The sequence below is a fragment of the Cervus canadensis genome, chromosome 1, assembly GCF_019320065.1.
Source record: "Cervus canadensis isolate Bull #8, Minnesota chromosome 1, ASM1932006v1, whole genome shotgun sequence".
Lineage (NCBI taxonomy): Eukaryota > Metazoa > Chordata > Mammalia > Artiodactyla > Cervidae > Cervus > Cervus canadensis.
The window spans coordinates 36,284,548-36,296,913 of NC_057386.1; the positions used below are offsets into that span (position 1 = coordinate 36,284,548).

The 12,366-nt window shown below is 40.7% G+C and overlaps 2 protein-coding genes across 2 annotated transcripts; both read left to right on the plus strand.

Annotated features, from left to right (window-relative positions):
* Positions 1-240: 240 nt before the first annotated feature.
* LOC122447139 (olfactory receptor-like protein DTMT) lies at positions 241-1,185 on the plus strand. Its single transcript, XM_043477604.1, has one exon. It carries the CDS (start codon positions 241-243, stop codon positions 1,183-1,185), a length of 945 nt encoding a protein of 314 aa, XP_043333539.1.
* A 9,353-nt stretch (positions 1,186-10,538) lies between these two features.
* Positions 10,539-11,483, plus strand: LOC122447195 (olfactory receptor 1E2-like). Its single transcript, XM_043477721.1, has one exon. It carries the CDS (start codon positions 10,539-10,541, stop codon positions 11,481-11,483), a length of 945 nt encoding a protein of 314 aa, XP_043333656.1.
* The last annotated feature ends 883 nt before the right edge of the window (positions 11,484-12,366 follow it).

The window sequence follows — 12,366 nt, forward strand, 5'->3', positions numbered from 1 at the left end:
AAAAATCTGGAATATTGCTACATTTTAAAGCAATGTGAAGAAAATAAATCATTTTCAATCATGGAGATTCTCATTATAGAAAGCTGGAATCCTGTAAAAATTGTAATTATTGTGATGAGAATGATAGAAAGTATTTTTGCAAAGCATCTAGTGGCCCATATATCACAGAAATATGTTCTTTTTGAAATTTAAGTTTTCATGGGCATTGTTATTTCTTCCTAAAGGTACTGGAGACAGAGCATGACAGGAAGAAATCAAAATGTTGTCTCAGAGTTCCTTCTGCTGGGACTACCCATCGAGTCAGAGCATCGAAACCTGTTCTACACCCTGTTCCTGGCCATGTACGTTACCACCATCCTGGGGAACCTTCTCATCATCATCCTCATTTACCTGGACCCCCACCTCCACACACCCATGTATTTGTTTCTCAGTAACCTGTCTTTCTCTGACCTCTGCTTCTCCTCTGTCACAATGCCCAAATTGCTTCAGGACATGCAGAGCCAAGACCTGTCCATCTCTTATGCTGGCTGCCTGACACAAATGTACTTCTTTCTGTTCTTTGCAGACCTGGAGGACTTCCTCCTTGTGGCCATGGCCTATGACCGCTACGTGGCCATCTGCTTCCCCCTGCACTACACCACCATCATGAGCCCCAGGCTCTGTTCCTTCCTGGTGGTGCTGTCCTGGGTGCTGACCACGGTCCCTGCCATGTTATACACCTTGCTCATGGCCAGACTGTGTTTTTGTGCAGACAATGTGATCCCCCACTTTTTCTGTGACATGTCTGCTCTGCTGAAGCTGTCCTGCTCTGACACTCAAATTAATGAGATGGTGATATTTGTCGTTGGAGGACTCATTATTGTCCTGCCATTCCTACTCATCATCATGTCTTATGCACGAATTATTTTCTCTATCCTTAAGGTCCCTTCTGTCAAGGGCATCTGCAAAGCCTTCTCTACCTGTGGCTCCCACCTCACTGTGGTGTCCCTGTTTTATGGGACAATCATTGGTCTCTACTTATGTCCATCAGCTAATAATTCTACTGTTAAGGAGACTGTGATGGCTATGATGTACACTGTGGTGACCCCCATGCTGAACCCCTTCATCTACAGCCTGAGGAACAGAGACATGAAGGGAGCTCTGAGAAGAGTCTTTTGTAAAAAGAAATTTCACTTCTTTCTATGATGGTGAAGTTGGTAAAATTTATGATGGTAAATGTCTACATAATTTTATCCAGTGGATGTGTTGATATTAATATTGGGATATTAACCCTGACTTTTTTTCAATGATCTTTTTGTTACAATTTCATAATAAGATATTGTCCAATAAGTAAAAGAGATAAAGTGGAGGTTTGTAGTTGGACTCAGAAAGGGGATGTCTGTGACCTACAAGTCATCCTCTTTCTTTCTCTTCAGGTGACCCTAAGAAGAATTCTTTTTAAACTCCCAGTTAATCTTTGTGTCAACCCCCCCTTTTTTAAACTGCTTCCAATGTTTAATTTACTGATAAAATTAATGCACTTTTTATTGAGCATGACTTCTCTCCTCTGAATGTGTTTTAGCATGTACAACACCATATTGTTAACTGTAGGTACTATGTTATATTTTACTACTTACTCATTTTATATAACAGAAATTTCATACCCATAAAAAATCAGCTTTCCATTTTCTCCTCATTCTAGCTCTTGACAACCGCCATTCTGTTCTCTCTTCAATGAATATAACTACTTTGATAACTCACATCTAAAATGGAATCATTCAGTGTTCGTCCTTCTTTTGGTGGGTTATTTCTTTTAGTGCCATGTCCTGTAGGTTCATCCACATAGTCAGCCAATTCGAATATTTCTTTTTTTAAAGACTGAGTGATATTCCATTATATGCATATACCACATTCTCTCTATCCATTTATTGGTTAATAGACATTTGAATTGTTTCCATATCTTGGCTATTGTGAATATTGTTGATGTGAATGCTAAAGAGTGGGTATCTCTTCATATTCCTCATGTCATTTCCTTTGGGTATACACCCAGAATTGGTATTTCTGGATCATGTGGTAGTTCTTTTTTTTTGGAGAACTGTCACAATGGCCCTGATAGTTACACCAGATGAACATTATATGAAAAGTGCAGATCAATATACCACTAGTTTGTTGTCTATATCTGTGAGTCTGTTTCTGTTTTGTATATATATTGAATTTCACATGTAAGTGACATTATATAGTGTTGGTCTTTGTCTGACTTATTTCAATAGGCATAATATTCTTTAGGTCCATCCAAATTGTTGCATATGGCAGAATTTTGTTCTTTTTAATGGCTGAATAATGTTCCATTGCATATATAGTCATAGCTTCTTTATTCATTTATCTGTTGATGGACATTTGTGTTTCTTTCACATCATGACTATTGTAAACAGTGCTGCTATGAACCTGGGGTGTATGTATCTTTTTGAATTAGTATTTTTGGTTTTTTTCCCAGATATATATCCAGGAGTGGAATTGCTGGGTCATATGGCAGTTCTATTTTTATTTTTTGATGAACCTCCATACTGTTTTCCACAGTGGCTGCACCAATTTACATTCCACCAACAGTGTAAAAGGGTTCCCTTTCTCCACATCTTCTCCACCCTTTTTATTTGTGTTCTTTTTGATGACAGCCCAATCTGATAGGTGTGAGGTGATATCTCATTGCAGTTTGACTTGCTTGTCACTAATAATTAGCAATGTTGAACATCTTTTCATGTGCCTGTTGGCCATCTGCATGTCTTCTTTGCAAAACTGTCCATATCCTCTGTCCATTTTTAATGAAATTTTTTTTTGCTTTGAGTTATATGAGTTTTATAAAAATATTGTTGATATTAACCCTTTATCAGGTATATGATTTGCAAATATTTGCTCCCATTAGGTGTGTTGCTTTTGCATTTTGTTGGTGGTTTTCTTTGCTATGCGGAAGTTTTTTAGTATGATGTAGTTCCCATTTATTTCTGTTTTTGTTGCTTATGTCTTTGGTGTTATATTCAAAGAATAGTCACCAAGACCTATGTCAAAACTTTACTGCCTGTGTTTCTTCTAAGAGTTTTTTTAGTTTTAGGTCTTAGTTCAAGCATTAACACATTTGAGTTAAATTCTTTTGCATTTCCAGTTCCCCACTGCCATTTATTGAAGAGACTGTCCTTCCTCACTGTATTTTTAAAGCGCCATCTTATTAGTATAATAGTACCAGAACTTTAAATGCTTGGATATAAATCATACACAATATATACAAGGTCTATATCTTGAAATCACAAAACTCTGAGTAAGAACTCATTGAGAACTAAAGAAACTGATAGATACAACATGTTCATGGAATGAAAGTCTCGACATTGTTAAGATGTTGACTCTTCTGAAACCGATCTAGAGATTCAGCACATTTCAGTTAAATTCCAGAGGATTTTTTGGTAGTATAAATTGACAATACAATTACAAAATACACATGTAAAGGCAAAGAAACTAAAAAAGTAAATTTACTATAGCTAAAAGATTAAAAATGGTGGCTTTAGAGAAATATGGATCAATATAGAGAGTATAGAATACCTTATAGAATCCAAAAACTAGATTCAATCATGTATCATCCATTGATACTGACAAATGTGCAAAGACAATTCAGTAGAAAATAGTCTTGTTGACCAATGACGCTGGAGAACTTGGAGTTCCATGTGAAAAAAACAAACTTCAATCCACACCTCATGTTAACAAAAATAATTCACTCTTGATGGATTATTTGCCTAAATATTAGTATGAATACTGAGACAGTTTCCCATGACACAGTGTTTCATGGAGTCAGAGAAGCCTCAGAGCAGGAAGCTTGAACCATGTGGAACAGAATGGAGGTGAGGTGCCATGAGGTTGCACTACTAAAGCTTGCTGAAGCCACTGCAGAGCTGGTCACTAAGCCATGGTGGAACAGGAGATGAAGCTGAGAGAATTGAAAAGATGTATAAGAAGTGTCTCATAGGTCCCAAGGGAGGAGTGCTTCTACCAAGGGATATAACAGTGGTTTCATTGAATTGGAAGTTGAGCAAATCACCTGGACACTTTGTGGTCCTTATGTGAAAGAAAGAAAGTGAAGTCGTTCAGTCATGTCTGACTCTTTGCAACCCCATGGACTGCAGTCTTCCAGGCTCCTCCATCAATGGGATTTTCCAGGCTAGAGTACTGGAGTGGGTTGCTATTTCCTTCTCCAGGGGATCTTCCTGACCCAGGGATCGAACTCAGGTCTCCCTCCTTGTAGGCAGACGCTTTACTGTCTGAGCCACCAGGGAAGTCACTTATGTGAACCCATATGCAAAGATTAACATTACCAGAGCCTGGATTAGTGCTATAGATTAAAAAGGGGAAACTGGGTATCTCCACAAAACTGGGTCAGAGAGGACCATGTTTGCAATTCTAGGGAATTCTCTGAGTGCCACTTAGTATTTTCTATTTAAAAATAAATATCAATAAAACTATAACAAGTCGATAAGGCAAGACCAGTGAAGATGCTGATTCACTAGGAATGAAGATTTGCATTATGTGATCATGTGAGAACCCCATACAGCTGTGAATGGGTAGTGAAAGAGGTGTTATGGCTTTGTGGCCATAGTTAACTGGTGCATAAGGAAGAGCTGGAAACTAGGAGATATTCTGACACATTTGGGGAGTATTAGAGATGATGGTGGGCTATACTGGTGGTGCAATGATAAAGAAACCACCTGCCAATGTAGGAGATGTGGGTTCAATCCCTGGGTCAGGAAGATCCCTTAGAGTAGGAAATGGCAACTCACTCCAGTATTCTTGCCTGGAAGATTCCATAGACAGAGGAGGCTGGTGGACTATAGTTCATGGGGTCACAAAGTGTCAGACATGACTGAGTGACTGACCATGCACACACTTGCAGAGATGATGGTGTTTGCAGGTGCCATTAATGTTTTCTCACAGAGGCAAGAAGGCAGAAGTACCTCAACAGGATTCAAACTGGATTTTCTTTTATGTCTTGGCTTGAGAAAGAACTGAACATGGCCAGGGAGAGTTTATCTGTTTTCTTATTCTAGTACTTTGTATTTATCTGCATATAGGTGTGTCAGAGATATCTACTTATTGTTAGCTGCAGCTGATTCTTGGGAAATGGTGTTGCATTGAGAGATTCTGCCACCTTGAGAATCTTTCAAAAATATGCATCTTTTTTGACACTTTGCCCTAATCACTGATGGCTTCTTGTTGCCCACAGAAAACAATCTGCTACACCCCTCAGATATTTTAGGATACTCACAGTAGGGTTTCTGCTTGTTTTATGACTTCACGAACCATCCTTTTTTACCTCCCAAAGTGTAGGCTCCAACCACAAGTGTCCCATGTCCATTCCCTAAACAGGCAGTGATTAAGCTTTCATGTATGAGCTTCTCTCCATCTTCACCTTCCCCCAAAGAATAGTCAGGCGTGACCAGTGATTGTAATTAGTCGCTGCTCCACAACCCTGAGAGCATTTGTCCTAGAGGAAGTGAAAGTGTTAGTTGCTAAGTTGTGTCTGACTCATTGTGACCCCATGGATGGTAGCCCACCAGGTTCCTCTGTCCATGGGATTTTTCCAGGCAAGAATACTGGAGTGCACTGCCATTCCCTTCTCCAGGGATTGTACGTGTGTCTACTGCATTGCAGGCAGATTCTTTACCATCTGAACCACCATGGGAGGTGGTGTCCTAGAGAGGCCTTGGGTAATTACTTTGACTTTAATGAGTTCCTCCAGGATCCAGACTCCTCTGGGATCCAGGGCCCCTTAGGCCCAAGGATGTACAGAATGGGAGATGTGACAAAGGAGGTTTCAGACACAGGTGATGACTACAGAGGCTGATATCTCACATGCTTTAGTGAATAAAGTAGAATAGGATCTCAGGTCAGGGTCCTGGAGTCACCCTCATACACTGGGTAAGTTGGGCAGAAGGTGAATGAGCTGGTCATTTAGGGTTCTTCCAACCTGATGGTCTTGATTTCCCACGTTGAATGGTGTTCAATAGGAGAGTTTTTCAAGTATGGTGATGCTTTTCTTTTCCACCTCTCTACTTCCCCAAATTTCACTACATTGGAGAATTTTTTTACTAATGTTCACTCATTTAATCTATTTTTATTAATGATAGCATTCTTATGTATTACTTACCATATCATTTATTCCTACAGCATTGTGCAGTTTCAGTATACTAACAACTCTTAAGGTAGGCATTAATGCCATACTTCTGAACCCTTGTTTTATTTTAGAATCACCTTGGAGCTTTATAAAAACTCAGTATGGACTTCCTCTCAAAGACTGTGATTATATTTATCTGAGGGGTCCAGTGATCTTTGTTTTTAAAAGCATCATGTATTCTTCCTACTCACCGTGAAGCCCATGAACTGCAGCATGGGCATTACCTGGGTGCTGATTAAAATGCAGAAGCAGGCCTACTATATCAAAATCAGTGTTTTACTAGCACTCCCAGGGGATTTTTCAGGGCTATTAAATTTTAGAAGCATTGCTCTAGATTTACTTAAGTGCAGTTCTGGTTGAGAACTACTGACTTAATGGGTGAAGAAGGTGAGAGGCTCATGGCACCATCAGTGACAGCATCCCCAAGTCCTGTCTCTGGTTTGTGATCGCTAGTCACACTCTTAATACAGATGTGAACCCTAGTCACACAAATGAGGTCCTGCTCATTTGCCAGGGAAACAAAATTCTGAGAAACCAAATGTTTCTTCCCAGTGTTATGTCTTTATGTAATATCCGTGTGTAAAACCTATTGACATGGCCGATCAGCCAGCATCAAGGGGTGAAATCCCAGCTGTTGGATTCAGTTATGTTTTTAATGAAGGAGCTTCCCACTTCTAATTGGTGTCTTTTTCTCTACCTTGAGGTGCACTGAGGAATGTTGGGCTTCTCCAGAGAAACAGATCCAATAGAGAATTTTATCTATATCTATCCATATATGTGCATATATCTCTATTACCTATATCACCTATATTAGTGTAATAGTAGTGTGTTTGAAGGGCTTCTCAGGTAGCTCAGTGGTAAAGAATCTGCCTGCCAGCACAGGAGACACAGGAGATATGGGTTCAATCCCTGGGTCGGGAAGATTCCCCAGGAGAAGGAAATGGCAACCCGCTCCAGTATTCTTGCCTGGGAAATCCCATGGACAGAGGAGCCTTGTGGGCTACAGTCCATGGGATCACAAAGAATTGGATACAACCAAGGGACTGAGCGTGCCGTGTGTTTGAGGTATGAGAACAAATACCATGGGGACAACATTGCTCCATACATTTTGTAATACAGGGTCAAATTTAGTGCTAAATGGTTGAGGGTAGTGAGTTTCTGTCCTGGGAGGAGTTAGTAAGAGTAGTGATTCTAACTCAAAAGGAGTTTTGCTGGCTTTAAAGTTGGAGCAATGCACGTCGCGATCTGAAGCACAACCAATGGATATTTATGAAACACCACCTGCATCCAGGCACTGGGCCAGGTGCTGGCTCTGTGGCAGCTGTGAAGGCAGACATGACCCTTTCCTACGTGGAGATTATAATCCGGTGAAGAAGGCAGCTCTATAGAAATAACCCCGTTGTCATGGAGTGCTGTGGGGACAAGAAGGACGCTTGGAAACAGCAGTGCATTCTCCTCTGGTCTGGGGGAGATAGGGAAGGTTTGCAGGACAAATGACATGAAATATATGGGAAGCCATGGGAAGAGGGAGCAGAAGGGAGAGAACACTAGGGAAGAGGAACAGTGAATGCAAAGCACTGGGGCAAGACTGTTGTGTTTAAGTCCAGCTTTGCTGGAGAGTGAAATGTGAGTACAGTTGTGGGGCCAGATGAAGCTGCAGAATTAGGCAAAGGTCAGGTCATGAGTCACCTTTTTTTTTTTTTCCATTTATTTTTATCAGTTGGAGGCTAATTACTTGACAATATTGTAGTGGTTTTTGCCATACATTGACATGAATCAGCCATGGATTTACATGTATTCCCCATCCCGATCCCCCCTCCCACCTCCCTCTCCACCCGATCCCTCTGGATCTTCCCAGTGCACCAGCCCTGAGCACTTGTCTCGTGCTTCCAGCCTGGGCTGGTGATCTGTTTCACCCTTGATAATATACATGTTTTGATGCTGTTGTCTGGAAATATCCCACCCTCGCCTTCTCCCACAGAGTCCAAAAGTCTGTTCTGTACATCTGTGTCTCTTTTTCTGTTTTGTATATAGGGTTATCGTTACCATCTTTCTAAATTCCATATATATGCGTTAGTATACTGTATTGGTCTTTATCTTTCTGGCTTACTTCACTCTGTATAATGGGCTCTAGTTTCATCCATCTCATTAGAACTGATTCAAATGAATTCTTTTTAATGGCTGAGTAATATTCCATGGTGTATATGTACCACAGCTTCCTTATCCATTCATCTGCTGATGGGCATCTAGGACATTCCATGTCCTGACTATTATAAACAGTGCTGCGATGAACATTGGGGTGCATGTGTCTCTTTCAGATCTGGTTTCCTCAGTATGTATGCCCAGAAGTGGGATTGCTGGGTCATATGACAGTTCTATTTCCAGTTTTTTAAGGAATCTCCACACTGTTCTCCATAGCGGCTGTACTAGTTTGCATTCCCACCAACAGTGTAAGAGGGTTCCCTTTTCTCCACACCCTCTCCAGCATTTATTGCTTGTAGACTTTTGGGTAGCAGCCATCCTGACTGGCGTGTAATGGTACCTCATTGTGGTTTTGATTTGCATTTCTCTAATAATGAGTGATGTTGAGCATCTTTTCATGTGTTTGTTAGCCATCTGTATGTCTTCTTTGGAGAAATGTCTGTTTAGTTCTTTGGCCCATTTTTTGATTGGGTCATTTATTTTTCTGGAATTGAGCTGCAGGAGTTAATTAAACTTAAAAGCTTTTGCACAACAAAGGAAACTATAAGCAAGGTGAAAAGACAGCCCTCAGATTGGGAGAAAATAATAGCAAACGAAGCAACAGACAAAGGATTAATCTCAAAAATCTGAGTCACCTTTTGAAGGGAATTTGCCTTTATGTTAAGAGCAATGGGAATCCACAAAGACTTCATGGAGAATGGTTATCTGTTCTTCATCCTCAAATGCCTACTGTGATGAAAGATACTGATGTGTTTCAAGTATGGAAGCAGGGAGATGAATTAAGAGGTTGTTCCAAATATTGAGATTGACATATACACCCTACTATATGTAAAATAGATAACTAATAAGAATCTACTGTAAAGCCCAGGGAACTATACTCAATACTCTGTAATGGCTTATATGGGAAAAGAATCAAAAAAAGAGTGGATGTATGTACAGATAGAACTGATTCTGCCTGCCAGTGCAGGGGATGCAAGATACGCAGGTTTGATCCCTGGGTCAGGAAGATCCCCAGGAGTAGGAAATGGCAACCCGCTCCAGTATTCTTGCTTGGAAAATTCCATGGTCAGAGGAGTCTGCCAGGTTGCAGCCCATGGGGTTGCAAAGAGTTGGACACACACACACACACAACTGATTCACTGTGCTGTACATCTGAAACTAGTACAACAATGTAAATCAACTATATTTCAATAACATTTTTTTAAGATGGTTCAAATAGTATAAATGAGATCAAGCTGATCTAAGGTGGTGACAGTATGGATAAGGAGTGAATGAAGGAGAAAGAATTTCTAGATCTTGTTGACAGATGTTGGGTATTGAGAACAGAAAAGAGGAAATGAAAGAAGACTCATGTTTTAATCTGGATAATCTGGAAGTCTTTTTCTGGGATATGGACTTTTAGAGGAGGAAGGAATCGGGAGAGGCACAAAGGGATATCGTGTGTTTCTTTTGGAATCTGTTTAACTGAAGTTACCTGTGATACATCCAAGGAGAGATATTACTCAAGCAATTGAGTATCTTCCTCTATGAGTTATAAAGACATCTACAACTGAAGTTTAAATGGTAATCAAGCCATTGAAATAGATGAGTTTTTCTTGGTGCATGTGTGCTAAGTCTCTTCAATCGTGTCCAACTTTGAAAGCCCCTGGACTGTAACTCTCCAGGCTCCACTGTCTCTGCATTGGCAGTCAGGTTCTTTACCACTAGCACCACCTGGGAAGCCCTTTTCTTATGGTATAATAAAATTATAAGAGAACAATGTTTAGGAAAAAGCCCTGGAACATCGATCAAGTTGAAGATAGAGACAAAACAGAAGCCAGTAGAGTATTGAGGATGTCTGACCAGGCAAGTATGGGAAAAATCAATGTATTATGTGTCTCAGAATCCAAGGGATAAAAATGCTTTAGGAAAGTTTGAATATTGTTTTGTATTAAAGAGAAATGAAGAAAATAAGACATTTCCAATGATAGAGATTCTGATTATAGAGAATTGGGGTCCTGTAAAGATTGTAATTATTGTGATGAGAAATATATAAAATAGTTTTGCAAAGCATCTAAGAGCCAGTTTATCATAGAAATAAGTTCATTCTGAAATTCAGGTTTTCAAGGACACTATTACTTCTTCCTAAAGATACTGGAGACAGAACATGACAGGAAGGAATCAAACTCTTGTGTTAGAGTTCCTCCTGCTGGGACTGCCCATCAAGTCAGAGTATCAGAACCTGTTCTACGCCCTGTTCTTGGCCATGTACGTTACCACCGTCCTGGGGAACCTTCTCATCATCGTCCTCATTTGCCTGGACCCCCACCTCCACACACCCATGTATTTGTTTCTCAGTAACCTGTCTTTCTCTGACCTCTGCTTCTCCTCTGTCACAATGCCTAAATTTCTGCAGAATATGCAGAGCCAAGACCTGTCCATCCCCTATGCTGGCTGCCTGACACAAATGTACTTCTTCCTGTTCTTTGCAGACCTGGAGGACTTCCTCCTTGTGGCCATGGCCTATGACCGCTACGTGGCCATCTGCTTCCCTCTGCACTACACCACCGTCATGAGCCCCAGACTCTGTCTCTTCCTGGTGGTGCTGCCCTGGATACTGACCACATTCCATGCCATGTTACACACCCTGCTCATGGCCAGGCTGCACTTTTGTGCAGACAATGTGATCCCCCACTTTTTCTGTGATTTGTCTGCTCTGCTGAAGCTGTCCTGCTCTGACACTCGAGTTAATGAGCTGGTGATATTTTTCGTCGGAGGGCTCATTATCGTCATCCCATTCCTACTCATCATCATGTCTTATGCACGAATCGTGTCCTCCATCCTCAAGGTCCCTTCTGCCAAGGGCATCTGCAAAGCCTTCTCCACCTGTGGCTCCCACCTCACTGTGGTGTCCCTGTTTTACGGGACAATTATTGGTCTCTACTTATGCCCATCAGCTAATAATTACACTGTTAAGGATACTGTCATGTCAATGATGTACACTGTGGTGGCCCCCATGCTGAACCCTTTCATCTACAGCCTGAGGAACAGAGACATGAAAGGAGCTCTGAGAAGAGTCTTTTGCAAAAAGAAAAATCCCGTCTCTCTATGACTGTAAAGTTGGGATGATGATAAACTTGGGATTTCTACACAATTGTATTTAGTAGGTATATTGATATCAATATTGGGATGTTAACCCAGATTTCTGTTTTCAATTATCCTTTTTTTTATAATGACTTAGTAGGATATTGTCCAATAAGTAAAAGAGATACAGTGGAGGTATGTAGTAGGACTTGGAAAGGGGATGTCCGTGACCTCCTAGCAGGATGTTTCTCATTTTTCTCTCCAGGTTACTCAAAGAAGCTTCATTTTTAAATTTCCAATTAATCTTTGTGCCCTCCCTCCAACTTCTTTTTTCATTACCATTTTCAATGTTTTATTTACTGCTGAAATAAACACTGTTGTTTATTGAGCGTTTACTCATTTACTTGTTGACACACCCTCTCCCCTCTGCCCTTGACCCACCACCTTGGACAGACCTTCCATGAATGAAGAGATAGAAACTGCAGAACCTGGGCCCACAGTAGGCTAATATTTACTGAATCAGACAACTCACAACGTAGTTACTTTTATCATCCTTCCATTTGAAAATATGGAGGAGACTAAAAGAAACAGCAGAGCTTAAAAAATAGCATTAATTTGGGATATGCTGCCTCCTTGACCACTGCGTGCCTCTATGGCAGCAAATTCTTGGGCCAATGGTCCTTTTCTAAACCTGGCCCTTTTGGATGTGTGAGGCTGCCATCCAGGCCATGCCACACTCCTAGGAAGGCCACTTAGAACCCAGGTCTGCCACACTAAAGGCAGAGAGGAGAGCCTTTTCTTCAGTCTCTGTGTCCCTTTTTTAAACAATTAATTTATCACGTTTTTTAAAAAAGTAAAAAAACCAAAACAAAACATGTGTTATATAATACTGTGTCCTCGAGGTCAATACT

Bases quoted from the DNA above. Each gene is read 5' to 3' on its own strand.
- LOC122447139 (XM_043477604.1), top strand. From the start codon at position 241: ATGACAGGAAGAAATCAAAATGTTGTCTCAGAGTTCCTTCTGCTGGGA.
- LOC122447195 (XM_043477721.1), top strand. From the start codon at position 10,539: ATGACAGGAAGGAATCAAACTCTTGTGTTAGAGTTCCTCCTGCTGGGA.